A 14723-nucleotide genomic window follows, 5' to 3' on the forward strand; every position below is an offset into this window, starting at 1 on the left:
CCGCAGAAAACAGTGGTTCATGATGGAAGCAAAATGCACATTAGCAGAAGCAGAAAACCTTGATCACTGAACTTTCTACTGAAGCAACTGCCTGACCTTTCACCTTGTCTTCAGCTCCCACAAGCTTCACCAACGTTCTTTCTGCTCCTAACAAAGGAAATGAAAGCTGGAAAACTCCTGCAATACATCTCTTCTGCATCACACGGTCAAAAGTTATTTGATTATTGTGAAGTTCCAGATGATACAACAGTAGTGGGCCTTATTCATGATGACAATGAGGACGCTTACCGCAAGGAGGTTGAGGGGTTACTGAACTGGTGTAAGGAAACAGCCTAGTTTAAATACTGGAAAAACCAAAGGAATCATTGTTGATTTCAGAAAAGGCAGGCATAGCCACACTTCTCTGTGCATTAATGATTCACCTGTGGAGATGGTTACCAGCATCAAATTCCTGGGTATGCAGTTAACAAGTAGGCTGGCTTGGTCACTCAACAGTGAGACACTGGTGAAGTGGGCACAGCAGTGTCTGCATTTTCTGCGTCGCATGAGAAAAGCACATCTTCCTTCTATCCTTACCACTTTCTACAGGGGGACGATTGAGAACATCCTGTCATATAGCATCATAATCTGGTTTGGAAGCATCACTGCTTCAGACAGGAAGGCGGTGCAGAGACTGGTGAACATGGCCGAAAAGATCATTGGCAGTTCCCTCCCTCCCATCCAGGACATAGCACAGAAGCGTTGCTTAAGCAGGGTCCGCAAGATTGTCTGGGACACTACACATCCTCTTCATGACTTGTTTTCCTTGTTACCTTCTGGGAGGAGGCTTTGTGGTATCTGAAGCAGAACATCCAGATTCAGTCATAGTTTCATTCCATACAGCATTAACCTTGTGAACTCTCAAGCTTCCTTCTTCCGTTATATTTTCAAGATGGACAGTGTTTAATATTTATTTGTTATGTATATGTAGGAGTGTGGGTCTATACATATGTTGTATATAGTATATTAGGTGTGTGTCATGTATGTGTTCACTTTGAAAGTGGGCAACTAAATTTCATTTAGTGTCATTGTGCCCACAGTAAAAAAAATCACAATAAAAGTTATCTTATCTTATTAATGCATTCCAGTAAAATTAATAAGTGTGATTGTAACCAAGAGCTGTCAGCCACGAATCTCGCCCTCTCCTTCCCCCCCACTTCCTTCTTCTACCCCTTCTGGACTTCTCTGATATAAAAAATAGACAAAGGGAGAAGTTTTGTCAGCATCCTAATTATTAATATTAGATTAGTAATTAGTAATATCCTAATTACTAAAAAGAAAAAAGAAATCATTAGGTATGTAGATGGGTATCAATTTGTTTGTATAATAAATTATTATATTAAAGCTATGGAATAGAACAGGGGTCCCCAACACCCATTCCATGGACTAGTACTGGGCTGTGGAATGCCAGCAATGGGGCCGCTCAAACAAGCAAAGCCCCATCCACAGGATTCAGGCAGCACACAAAACCACGCCCCCTCCAGTCTGCGGAAAAACCTCTCTCCATAGAACATGTCCCTGGTGCCCAAAAGGTTGGGGACCTCTGGAATAGAATAATAGGCCTGTCAATCAATTCTGCCTTGTAGCATATGACCCATTGTCCCTCCTACTATCTGCATTTACTTTCCCGTCTGTCCCAGTCCATAAAAATGTTTCCAATATTTACCCTCTCAATAGCTAAGAAAATGTGGATCAGGAACAGCCTTTATCTATTGAGCAGCTACTTGTTCAGCTCTTCAGATCCAATCTGTACAAACAGAAATATCATTTTTCAAAGATCGTACTCCTTCCACTGTGGTAATGCCATTCTCCAGTAAAAAGAGAAATGTAAAATTGCACATAGTAACATAAAATGCATACAAGCATGCTTCTATTAATAAATATAACTTGCAAACATGCTTTATACTGGGCAAATTTGCTTGCAAGAAAATGGGTCTATTAGGCAAAAGTGAATGTAATACATGGATATGTCAAAAAAAGAAGAAGACAAAATTGACATGGCGAAAGGACAAATATATATTCTACTAAAACTTTCATTGTCATGTCCTTTAACTGTGTGAAATGCTATATCACGCAGCAACAAGTTTTTAACCAAGGTACTTCAAATAGGTTAATTTAGAGAATGTGTCCAAAATCCAGGAACCATGACTCCCAAGGGAATAAAATTTGGGAACTTTGAGGCTGCTTCAGTGCCACTGGCTGCTTCTGTATTGCTGTGTGCTGTTGTGTTCATGTGATCTTCATCTTCAATATTCTGTGAAGTTTCCCAGCCAGTCTCACAATCCCTCTCTCATTTCCCCTTCCACCCAGCAGAACTCACTTACCTGCCTACTGGAAAGAGAAGGGAAGGGGTAAAGAAGGGGTAAAGAAGAAACAAATGAAGGATGGGAGGGAGAAACAGAGAGGAAGGAACTCTTTTGTACCCTTCTGACCTCTATTACAATCCTGCATTCCTTCCCTGACCAGCGAGACACCTCTTGTGTGCCCCCATGCACCCTCAGGCACTCTTCCTAATCCACCCCACTCTTCCATACCTCTCATGCTCCCATGCAACCCAGACTGTCCCCCTCCCCTCATGGGCCTACCATACTCTCAGGGTCTGACTCAGTTGCAGTGCATTTGCTCCAGGTACTCACTTGCCCTCCCCCCCCCAGCAATTCCTCCTGGGATCTCTGCACATCGCTGAAGTGTGTGACTCATGATCAAGCAGCAAGATGCTGAACTCACTAGCAATATTCACAGCTGTGAATCTTCCATAGAGAGTGCATTTAAGTTCCCATAGGGACAATTGGCCTCTTGCTAGAAGCAACAGTAAAATCTGGCTTGCCCATTGTGGCACTTGGAATCTAGTTATTTACAACCCTGGCTTGTTGACCAACAACATCCTCATCTCTCGCTTGGCATCGTAAATCTTTGGCTTGACTTTGGACTGCTCAATTTGGAAACTTGCCTTGCTCAGCTAAGTCTTATCTATGATTAATTGCTGTTTCCTGCCACTTGTTGTTGGGATTTGCAGAAGCAAGTCTTCCCTTTAACACTCTGAATGCTTAGGAACTATATCTGGCTTCTGAAGAGGTGCTAAAAGAAGCCAGGATGAGAAATCAGCCTATTTGACTGATGCAGCATCTCTTACACACACCTGTGACCCTCACTCACTCTTCTTGAACCACATGGTCTCCTTGAATACCCTACCCTACCCACACAACACTTTGTGCACCCTTCTTGACCTTTGCCATTCACCTGCATGCTCTCCCCAACCAATGTAACATTCCTAGCATGCACCCATACACCCTTCCCAATACACATGGCAATCTCATGCACCCCATATAACATTCTTGACATGCATCCCCTTGCTCCTTCCCCCACCCAGTAGCAGCCACTTACCTGCCTGATTGCCTTGTACTTGCAGTCTCTTGCTGGATTCCCCACTGACTTCTTCCATGCAAACTTCCAACAAGCAAAATAAATAAGAAGGAAGGAAGGAAAAATTCTGATGCTCACTTTTAGTTTTCCACAACTCAATGGGAAAGCCAGCATGAATTTAGAAGACACTCCCATTCCCACTGTGTTTTTGCCCATATATGGTCATTCTATTTCTCTGTGTATGTAAAGAAATACTTCTGAAATGGGGTACAGGTTGCCTGGTTGAATTTAAATGAGAACCTGGAATACTAAAGTCTCCCTCTGATGGTTCCCTTTCAGAAATTAGAGTGCTTTGATAACTCCTTTGCTGCACTTTTACCTTTGGTGTCCTTGGGGTTGTCCTGATGCTTGTGCTCAATGAGTCAGCAGTTTTACTATGTTTTCACAGTTATCAGAACTGGATGCAGCTTTAGATTGCTCCTTGCAATGCACGTTGCAGCACATTAGTTTTTCAGTTGCCACAGTATTAAAACAGATATCAAACTGTTCTAACTGAACTTTGTCTGTATTGTAGGCTTCATTGACTTCTTCAGGCTGGTAGTCATGAACAAAGCATATAATTGGCTGTTCCTAATCTTGCTGCTGGCTGCAATTGAGAATAGCGAGGGGTGCTTCTGTGACCATTATCCATGGACTCCCTGGTCTGGCTGTTCAAGGACCTGCAATTATGGGACTCAAAATAGGCACAGGTAAGTAGAAAATATCATGGTGATCACAGAACTGATACATTATTGTCATTCAATCATCTTAAAAGGATATAAAAGGCTTCTGACTTTTCCCTACTTGCTTGCCTTCAAAAGTTGGGTCAAAGCTTTAAGAAATATCCATTCATACTAGACCATGCTAATCCTGAATCCTTGACATAACTGCCCAAAGAAATTTTCTTCAGAAGTCTACATATGTTGGATCAAAGCTATTTATCTCAGTTGGGAATGATGGGTATTGCAATAAAACACATCCAAGGAGAAGCCTGTTGTCAGGTCCCCAAACCAAAAACATATGTGGTGGTTCTTCAAAGTTCAGTTATTTATTGTTCTTCTACATCTATAGACAGAATCTTGTTAAACTGAAGCACTTTACTATTTGCATCCAGTAAATATTAAATATGTGCCTTGATGTTCTGGATCATCTAACTGCATCTTTGTCCTTTTCAGCATGGATTCCATGGATCTTAGTTTCCTTGGTTTAATAGATTCTTCTGGTCATAACAATGCTTTTTTGGAATTCTAGGCAAATCAAAGTGGATGACTATTACCAAAAAAACTTCTGTGCACAAATTTGCACCACCCAGGAATCCAGAGCCTGTAACCAGCAGATGTGTCCAATCAACTGCCAGCTTGGAGACTTTGGCCCCTGGTCAGAATGTGATCCATGTGTTAAAAAACAAGTAAGTAAAATGTAAGTTGGAAAAGATATAGATGTAGAGAGTAAGGAAGTTGATCTTGAGGGAGATATGCAGGAATCATTGCTTAGGCAAAAGGGGCTCAGTATTTTTTTAAGTTCAGAAGAGCGAGATAACATTTGAAAGCAGCTCAGGCAGATGCCTCCCGAATTTACCAGAGTATAAGAAGGAGGAGAACAAGGAAGTACAGCACAATCAGGCTTGCAAGATTCTTTTTTATGTCCAACCTCAATAAAGATAGTTTCAGCATTTGTTGACCAGGAGTTGGCTTTTGGATCTATTGGCCACTTGATAAGCAAATGCTCAACTCATTTCAAGAGTGTCACATTCCTCACAGTGTCAGGAATGTTTTTAAGGTCCATCTCCCAAGAGCTCCCAAAACACTGAAGGGGCCTACTCAGACAATTAAAGAAATCTCAAAGGGGTGTTGTTCCCATTACTCTTTATTTAGATATACACTTGAAGGTGACTGCTAATTTACAATATACACTTGAAGGTGACTGCTAATTTCATGAATAAGAACATAGTATAAAAATTAAGCTTAACCACCAGACTCTCCAAAGCTAACAGTGGTAGATCCAATAGATGAACAGATGCTGCTTGGTCCAGTCCAGTCCAGTTTTATAATAATAATAATAATAATAATAATAATAATAATAATAATAATAATAATAATAATAATAATAATAATAATAATAATAATAATAATGATGATGATGATGATGATGATGATGATGATGATGATGATGATGATGATGATGATGATGATGATGTTGGAAGGGACCTTGGAGGCCATCTAATCCAACCCCCTGCTCAGGCAGGAAACCCTATACCATTTCAGACAAATGGCTGTCTAGTCTCTTCTTAAAAACTTCCAGTGTTGGAGCATTCAGAACTTCTGGAGGCAGGTTGTTCCACTGGTTAATTGTTCTAACTGTCAGAACATTTCTCCTTAGTTCTAGGTTGCTTCTCTTTTTGGTTAGTTTCCATCTGTTGTTTCTTGTCCTGCCTTCAGGCGCTTTGGAGAATAGCCTGACTCCCTCTTTTTTGTGGCAGCCCCTGAGATACTGGAACACTGCTATCGTGTCACCCCTAGTCCTTCTCTTCCCATTGTCTTAGGAATTAAGTGGCTGCAGTTACAAATCGAGATGTGGACTGGGCACAAGGAACTATTTCATTCTCATCCCCAAAATGTCAATAACACTGGTTGTCCCCATAACCCAGTTCAGTACAGCAAATGATTTATTTTTACATAAAATACTCAGATTTTGCAGATGGTTTGGAAAAGAAAAGGGAAATAAACCCAATATCTATTTGAGAAGTACCCATCTCAGGGTGGTTAAGCTCCTTAACCAGGTAAAGTGCCCCCATGACCTTTTATCCAAGTACTAATTAAGTCCAATCCTGTTATGATTTATTTATTATTTTGAGGTCAGCCAAGGTGGGTTTGGTGGTTCCAATTGTTTCATTCCTTTCTCTAAAAGTACCTGGATAAAAAGATCTCCGTTCAGTTATTATCCTTCTGTTTTTCAGTTTCGTACTAGATCCTTTAACCAACTAGCTCAGTTTAAAGGTCAACCATGCAATGAACCTTTGGTGGAGTCACGGCCGTGTTTTCCCACAAAACTTTGCAACATGGAGGAAATAAACTGTGGCAACAAATTCCATTGTGAAAATGGTAACGTGATAGTATCTTCCTTTTTATGATTTTGATGCATTAAAAATACAACTAGTATAAATACAAATAATATGCTTTTAAAAAGACAATAAAAGTGTAATTTTTTTAAAAGACACATTCATGAAAATGAAAGACTTATTTTAGCAGTTCAAGAACAATTTTGATGAACAAAGGTAATAAAAATTGAAACAGAAAACTTTGTAAGACAGTAAATCAGTGGTTCTCAACCTTTTTAATGCCGCGACCCCAACCGGTCGTAAGTCGAGGACTAAACTGGTCGTAAGTCGAGGACTAAACCGGTCGTAAGTCGAGGACTAAACCGGTCGTAAGTCGAGGACTACCCAACCGGTCGTAAGTCGAGGACTTTCCCTGCCCNGGAGCGCCGCGCATGCGTGGTTCCGCCCCCTGTGCCAGCCGAGGCGTAGCTGGCAAGCGGCAGAGACGGAGCAGGCCGACCACCAGCTGGCCCAGCCCAAGGGAGGTAAGGCACCCGCCAGAAAAGGGGGAAAAAAATGGCGGACAAAAAGAATGGACAAAAAAAATGGCAGACAGCCTTGCTTGGCGACCCCCGTGAAATGGTCGATCGACCCCAAATGGGGTCCCGACCCACAGGTTGAGAACCACTGCAGTAAATGCTGGTTATGCAAAGAACAGGAGAAGACTGTTAAACATTTGGTATGTGGACGTAATAAGATTATTCAGAGTATTTGGAAATAGTGACCATATTGATTCATTGGACTAAGAATTATAACTTATAAACAGCAGTTGCTGGAGACAGAAAGTTCAATGGAAAGAACTAGAAAAAAATAGAGAAATATAAAGATCTTCAAATATAGCTGGAGTGAATGGTGAAAAGGAAAGTAATAGTGTGCCAGTTGGTATGGATTGGGATGTATCAAAAGATCTGGAAAAGTATTTAAGGCAGAATTCCACGGGAATGGAGAGAATCTCAACTCATCAATTACAAAAAGTCTCAGTATTTGGAACAGCACATTTATTGCAATATCGTAAAAGTATCAAATCCAGAAATATCTTATAGACTAAGTGTAAATAGTAACAACAATAATAATTAATAATTGATAGTAATAACAATACCATTGGATGATCATCTATCCGAAACCATCTCTGCAGTTTTAAAATGTTGCTTAGTACCTTAACGTCATGTATTGACCTTGGTGGCATGGAAGATACTGTATCTATACTTATGCTGCTATAGCTGAGGGCAATTTCTTATTCTTTGACACTCTTGTCAAATTTTTGGTTTCCTCCCTTGAATTATGATGTGTTTCTATGGTTCCCTCCCCTTCCCCCATAAGCATTCTGTATATTTCCAATGATAGTTGTGGAGTTATCCCAATTTTACTGGCTCAGGGCTACATATGCACAATATTTCTTTCCTGCATTATAATGTAAGCCTTCATGGAAGTATTCATTCCTTATAGAGTCATTTGTCTGCTTTCCTTTATGGCTTTTAACTCCTCCTCCTCCTCCTCCTCCTCCTCCTCCTCCTCCTCCTCCTCCTCCTCCTTCTTCTTCTTCTTCTTCTTCTTCTTCTTCTTCTTCTTCTTCTTCTTCTTCTTCTTCTTCTTCTTCTTCTTCTTCTTCTTCTTCTTCTTCTTCTTCTTCAAAGGTCGTTGCATTAGCCAGAAGTTAAAGTGCAATGGAGAAAATGATTGTGAGGACAATTCAGATGAAAGGAACTGTCCACGCGTGAGACCCGTGTGCACTAGAAAACACGAGAGCATTCCTGGTGGGAACTTAATGGGCCTCGGGTAAGCCAAGTTTAACGTGCTCAAGGGGAAAGAGGAATAAGAAGCAATAATTCAAAGGAATCAAAGGCATAAGCTATGAAAAGGAAAAGAAAACACATCTAACACTAGTTTATATAAAGACCATTTGTTATACTGTTCGATGCTTTTCTGACCTTCAAACCATCCAGGCTTCCTCCATATCCATACACGGCTCCAAACATTATCACCTGTTCTATAGTTGTACATTAAAATGTTCAATTTCATTTAGAAGCAGTTATCTGAGAAGAGAGAAAGAAAGACTGCAGATAAACATTTAGAAAAGAACTTGTGACAGATAAGAACATTGGAAAAAAAGGGAATCTAGTCTAATTTTATCAAACTTGATGCTTTCCAAGTATTTTAGATACAGCTCCCATCAGACAATAGGGCAACTATGGTTAGATATGATAGGAACTGTAATCAAGTATCTGGAGGTCACCAGCAATCATTTAAGTTATTGATGAATTTAATGAATCAGCTTTTGGCCTGTTTGCTCTGTTACCATATAAGCATGTGGCTTTATTCTTCAGAAAAACACCAGCTTGAGTAGAACCCCCTCCCTTACTATGAATAATTAAGGAACTGGTCCAGGGTGCTTTGTGTGACTGGATGCAAAATTCCTATTGCTTTCCCTTAGATATCATATTCTGGCAGGAATGCATCGAGGTGAAGTTCTCCATAATTCTTTCAATGGAGACACCTGCAGACTTGTCAAGACCAATGACTTGAGGAAAACATATCGTCTCCCTGCAAACTTAGAGTCTGTTTTCTTTCAGGTAACTAACAAAAGATATTAAAAATGTTAGCTATAAGCATGGGCTTTACTCACCAACAAGTTATATTTATATGCACAAATGCTTTACAATGAGTGCTAGAAGTGTCTGCAGGACCTGGTCAAAAGAGTCAACACAGTGGCTGTGGATGGAAACTCTGCTTGTTCTTAACATGTCCACAAGGAGGGAGAGAAAATGGAACTAGAGAAGGGAGGTTACAGACACGCCAGGCTCAACCTCAGCTTGAACAGTGTGCAGGCGAGCAGATAATGAAAAGTGTCAAGAAACTGACATTTATATTTACTACTAATTTATTGTTGTGGTTTGTCAAAAACCATCACTGCTCTTTTCAAGGACAACAAGATCAAGATGGAGCTGTTCTGTATCGCCTCAATCTATATACTTTTTCAGAGTTGAGCAACCTTCAACATCCGAATGACTTGCCTTCAGATGCTGGGGGTAATCCTTCATTGCAGGCTTTCAAGAAGGGACTGGACAGTTATTTGTCTGAAATAGTATAGGGCAGTGGTGGTGAACCTATGGCACATGTGCCAGAGGTGGCACTTGGAGCCCTCTCTGTGGGCACGCGTGCCATCGCCCCAGCCCCACCTCCCCCTGTGGCCCCCTCCTCTCCAGCAGCCCCCCTGGAGGAGAGTTGCCCTCAGGCGCGGCCTGCACGGAGTAGCGCAGCCAAGTACATAGTCAGGCAGCAGGGACAAGACTCCGCCCTTGCGCCCCATAGCATGCAGATGCTGCTGCAGGGTGTGGGCAGAGGGTGTGGCTGCCATGGCGCTGCAGGGCTGCCTGGGCGATCTGCTACAGCAGGCCATTGAGGCGGTGCGTGGCCCTGTGGGCAGGCGGAGCAGGTAGGGCGGGAGGCGGAGCGGGGGCAGGTTTTGGGCACTCGGTCTCTAAAAGGTTCGCCATCACTGTATAGGGTCTCCTGCTCGAGCAGAGCAGTGACTTCCACAATGACCTCCAAGGTCCCTTCCAACTCTGTTATTCTATATTCTAACCATTCTACATTTCTCACCTCTTCCTTAAGACCAAAACTAAATTTCTCTGCAGAAGACACTTAAAAAAAAAATGCAGTTGTGGGAATTCCAGCTATGGGGACTGGGTATCCACTCCTGTCACTGCCCTTTAAGAAGTAAGATTCAGTCCTTTGTTAAACCAAGTTTCTGTAATTATATCTCTCCATAGGTAGTGAATGAAGAAGATGAAGTGGTTTCAGAATTTTACAATGACTTAATTCCCTTTGAAACCCATACTTCTCAGAGTAGTTCTTTCTCTGGTTCTGGCAAAAGTCGATCTGGAATCCCATTCCTGTTCTCCAAGAAGACAAAAGTTCACATCACATCCTCTTCCTCCTTCAAGGAAGCAATACAAGCATCAAAGAAAAAGGTATTGCTGTTTTCATTCTAGCTTTCGACTCCATCTACATAAGCCGATAAGTGAAAGACCAGGAAAAGTCAGTGGTTCATTAGCCTGCTCATATAGAAAACATTTTTGTATTGAATTGCCTTTTGCTTTGTATGTGAGTGGCAAATGTTATTGCGTGCCTGAAATGTCAATGCCGATTGTTTTAAATTTCAAGAAAAGACTGTTCAATTCAGTTGGTGCGGTGGGAGAACAGAGCTATTATTTTTCCTATCCAGGTTATTCATTTCTGTTTTAAAAATGAAATTAAACTAGTTCAAAATGAGAAACATTTCTGTTTCCTAGTTGGTGACATCTGGCTTCTCAAATACATGACGTCTTTGGATTTGTAGCCAAATGAGACAGATCTCCTTTTATATAGTGATTACCAATGCCAACTAGAGACCAATAATCTTGCAGTACATCCATTTAAAAAATATAGCAGTCGTAAAATTTAAAGATGCATACCTTCTGAAAGCACCACTGCCCCGCAATCAGGATATGAGTAGGTAGATGTGTGTCCAGAAGTGACTCCCCCATGTATTTTCTGGAAAAGTGCAGTAAAAGAATTATGCAAGAACTTATCCAAGTCAGGAGTAGTGCCTTTTGTGAAGCAAGGTATAGGCAGTCCTCGGTTTATGACTGAGAATCTCCATTGATTCCATAGACAGTTGTCTTGGCAAGTAAGATAATTAAATGGGGCAAAATTCACTTAACAATTGTCTTGCTTAGCAACAGAAATGTTGGGCTTAATAAGTCGAGGACTACCTGCATACAGGTGCCTCATTTGAAAGTAAGGGACTTGATAGAATCCTTTTGTTACAACTTTCACCTTCCTTCCAATAAAGTCTATCCAGGCTGGACATGGAGCAGCATTTCTGCTTTTGTCTTAATATTTATATATGTGCAAATGCAACATGAATCCTCACTGGCTAAAAGCATATACATATTACATTCCAGAATGTTTATTTTAAACAAATGTGCATTTGTTCCATTCGAAGTCTATATTCATTTTTCCAAGGAAGGCAAACGTGAGCATGATTTCTAATATTGTTTCCAATTATAAAAACTGCTTTTATTACTGCAAAGATTATTAATGACAATAACAACATCCATATTTAATGCAGGAGAATTGCAAATTGAATACTTGTTAATAAAACAAGTATGAAAGTTATATGGGAGGGCTGAATATTCATGTACAACTATTATTTAAATCTCGTACAACTATTATTTAAATCTTTAGGATTAAAAAAATATTACACTCTACTATTAAATGAAGCAGAGAACTTAAAAGGGAGCTGGTAATTTTTTTTCTAGTTTGGAGTGGCATTCTATTTATTTATTTCATACTAAAAGGCTTCAAGTTGTATAGCAATGGTGCCACAAGTGGAAAGATAGCTAATAGGTTCACTTCTCTTTTTGGGTTTCTGGGGAGTTTCAGGATAGCTTAAAACATGATAGCCCATGATGCCATCCTGATGTATCTGTTTTAGAACTTAATTGATCAAATAAAAGACATATATTGTATTTCCCCAGACATAGTATGTGCATGTGTTTGGGTATTTGGGCGCGCACGTACATGTGTGCATGCACGCAGGAGCCACAGAAATGGATCCAGGACTATGTGCTACCTAAGTACAAACTGCTGACTTAAAGTTTCTCATTAAAAAACTTATTTTTTAAAAAAAAAATGTGGCCTTGGCTATTTATTTTGTTGGCTTTAAAAGATGACTGACAGATTCCAATTTTGGTTCAACAGAACCATAATCATTACTAATCATTGCATATCATGGGTCTAGGGAAAAGACATTTTAATTATCAACTGGAGTCACATCCACATTTTCTCATCTTCATTTTTAGGTGTCCAACTTTATTAGGATCCATAAAGTCATAGCGGTATCCAACTTCACAATGAAGGGATCAGACTTGCAGCTGTCTAAGGTGTTCTTAGAGGCGCTTAACAGCTTGCCCCTGGAGTACAACTATCCCCTTTACAGCCGGATATTTGACGATTTTGGGACCCATTACTATGCCTCTGGATCACTGGGAGGCAGATATGACCTTCTCTATCAGTACAGCGCTGAAGAGCTGAGCAATTCAGGTATATGGTCCTTAGCCAAAGAAGATGGGGCCCATTACTGGGCCAGTAACTATATTGGGAAAGGAAAAGTTGCCTTACCATTTCACTGTGCAGCACTGTAATTCATCCTTTTCTTTCCATGGGTTTTTTTTTAGGGAGCAGGGGGTTGGACTAGAAGACCTCTAAGGTCCCTTCCAACTCTGTTATTCTCAGATGATTAAAAGAGGAGGGAACCACAGATATATTTCTACCAAAGTCTGTAAAACACAGTTTGGGAGAAGGGAATACTTAGAAAAATGGAAGGCATATAAAATGATAACATCTGTGAGGGGTCCTTGGTGGTCTCTGAGTTTGCTTGTTTTCTTGCAGACATTTCATTACCCACACTAAGTAATATCATCAGTGGTGATGTTACCTAGTTGGGTAATAAAACGTCTGCAAGAAAACAACCAAGTTCAGAAAGTACCAAGGACCCATCATTCAACCCTGAGCTATGTTATTGATAACATCTGTTTTGCTGGAAGCTTTCTCTGTGAGAAAGACCATTTAAAAAGGCAGATTTACATGACTGCTTCACAGAGTGATCCTGCTGTGGTAGAGAAATACTCCAGTCATAGAGAGCAACTTAAAATACTCCAGTCATAGAGAGCAACTGATGAGCAGAAATAAACAGAAAGAAATGCTTCCATTTCTTGGTTATTTTATTGTCTTTTACTATATTAATATAATCACTGCATCTAGATGAACAGCAAATGGCACAAGAAGCTTCTTATTAATGTACTGCTAAGAATAAAATGCATCCTGCTTTTTCATCATTAAAAATATACCTGGTGTAAGAGTAAAATTCATTAAAATGAGTACGCACCATTTGCAGCACTTTACGAACAACTAATTAAACCCAAAATAACAATTCTATTAAACGTTGCTTAGAAAACTTATATAAGAAATGGGAAATTGGATCAATAATATCCAACCAAACCCAAAAAAGTAAAGCAGCCTCAAATTAAGAAAAAGCTGCATGTACAGATATAACTAAGAAGAATGTGTCCTTTGGGTCTTCCTATTGTAAACTCATTTTAATTTTAATTTTTCAGTCTCGCTTCCTTATATGTCAAATGCATATAATTTAGATGAAACTGTGGTTTCAGAGGGGGAGAAGAAGGAAACAAGCGTGAATACTTATTTTGTAAATGCCAAAGAAAAAATTTGTAAATAATTTTCATTTCTTAAGGTTTAACACAGGCAGCATCACAAGAATGCATCCGGACAGAAACAACCAGGCGTATCTTTGGTTTTAAAAGGAGGAAAGTGAGAACAAGCTGTACAAGCAACAGAATGGTTGCCCGTCATGAAGGTGATTATCAAGGAAAACATGACCCTTTGGGAACATAGTATTACAATTTCACTCCAAGAGCTTCCAATGATGAATTATAAGAATGTTAATACTGTTAGGATTGACTCAAACACTCGTGTGTCTCCTTTAATTTTCTGTTATCTTTCAGGAGGAGAGATCTAAAAATAGCAATAGCAATAGCATTTATATACCACTTCACAGTGCTTTACAGCACTCTATAAGCAGTTTACAGAGTCAGCATATTGCCTCCAACAATTTGAAGGCTGAGCTGGTGAGGATCGAACTCCTGGCAGTGGGCAAAGTCAGCCTGTAACACTGCATTCTAACCACTGCACCAGCACGGCTCCTAAATTTATTTATTTATTTTATTTGATTTATTTATTTTATTTGATTTATATCCCGCCCTTCTCCCGACGGGACTCAGGGCGGCTCACAACATATTTAAAACAAAAACATACCCACAATCCCCGCCAAATAAAACCAAATTAAAACCAAATATTTTAAAGTTGTGGTGTTAAAATTTTCTAAAAAATAAACCCAATTTAAAATCCTCCCTAGGCCAGGCTCGCTTGTTGGAAAAGCCATGTCTTGAGGGCGCGGCGGAAAGTAAGGAGATCCGGAATCGTCCGGATCTCGGGGGGTAGTTCGTTCCAGAGGGTGGGGGCACCCACAGAGAAGGCCCTCCCCCTGGGGGTCGCCAGCCGACATTGCTTGGCCGACGGCACCCTGAGGAGACCCACTCTGTGGGAGCGTACCGGTCTATGG

At 40.4% G+C, this 14723-nt stretch overlaps 1 protein-coding gene across 1 annotated transcript in view; it reads left to right on the forward strand.

Annotated features, from left to right (window-relative positions):
• Positions 1 to 4005: 4005 nt before the first annotated feature.
• Positions 4006 to 14723, forward strand: part of C6 (complement C6) — a 35251-nt gene continuing 24533 nt past the window's right edge. The window contains exons 1-8 of the mRNA XM_029284883.1: positions 4006 to 4151; positions 4693 to 4849; positions 6398 to 6542; positions 8173 to 8314; positions 8970 to 9108; positions 10309 to 10509; positions 12385 to 12625; positions 13836 to 13958. Coding sequence (XP_029140716.1) covers positions 4006 to 4151; positions 4693 to 4849; positions 6398 to 6542; positions 8173 to 8314; positions 8970 to 9108; positions 10309 to 10509; positions 12385 to 12625; positions 13836 to 13958 — 1294 coding nt within the window. The remainder of the gene's footprint in view (positions 4152 to 4692; positions 4850 to 6397; positions 6543 to 8172; positions 8315 to 8969; positions 9109 to 10308; positions 10510 to 12384; positions 12626 to 13835; positions 13959 to 14723) is intronic.

This window comes from Protobothrops mucrosquamatus, unplaced genomic scaffold, assembly GCF_001527695.2.
Source record: "Protobothrops mucrosquamatus isolate PMUCROS unplaced genomic scaffold, P.Mucros_1.0 scaffold1061, whole genome shotgun sequence".
Classification (NCBI taxonomy): Eukaryota; Metazoa; Chordata; class Lepidosauria; order Squamata; family Viperidae; genus Protobothrops; species Protobothrops mucrosquamatus.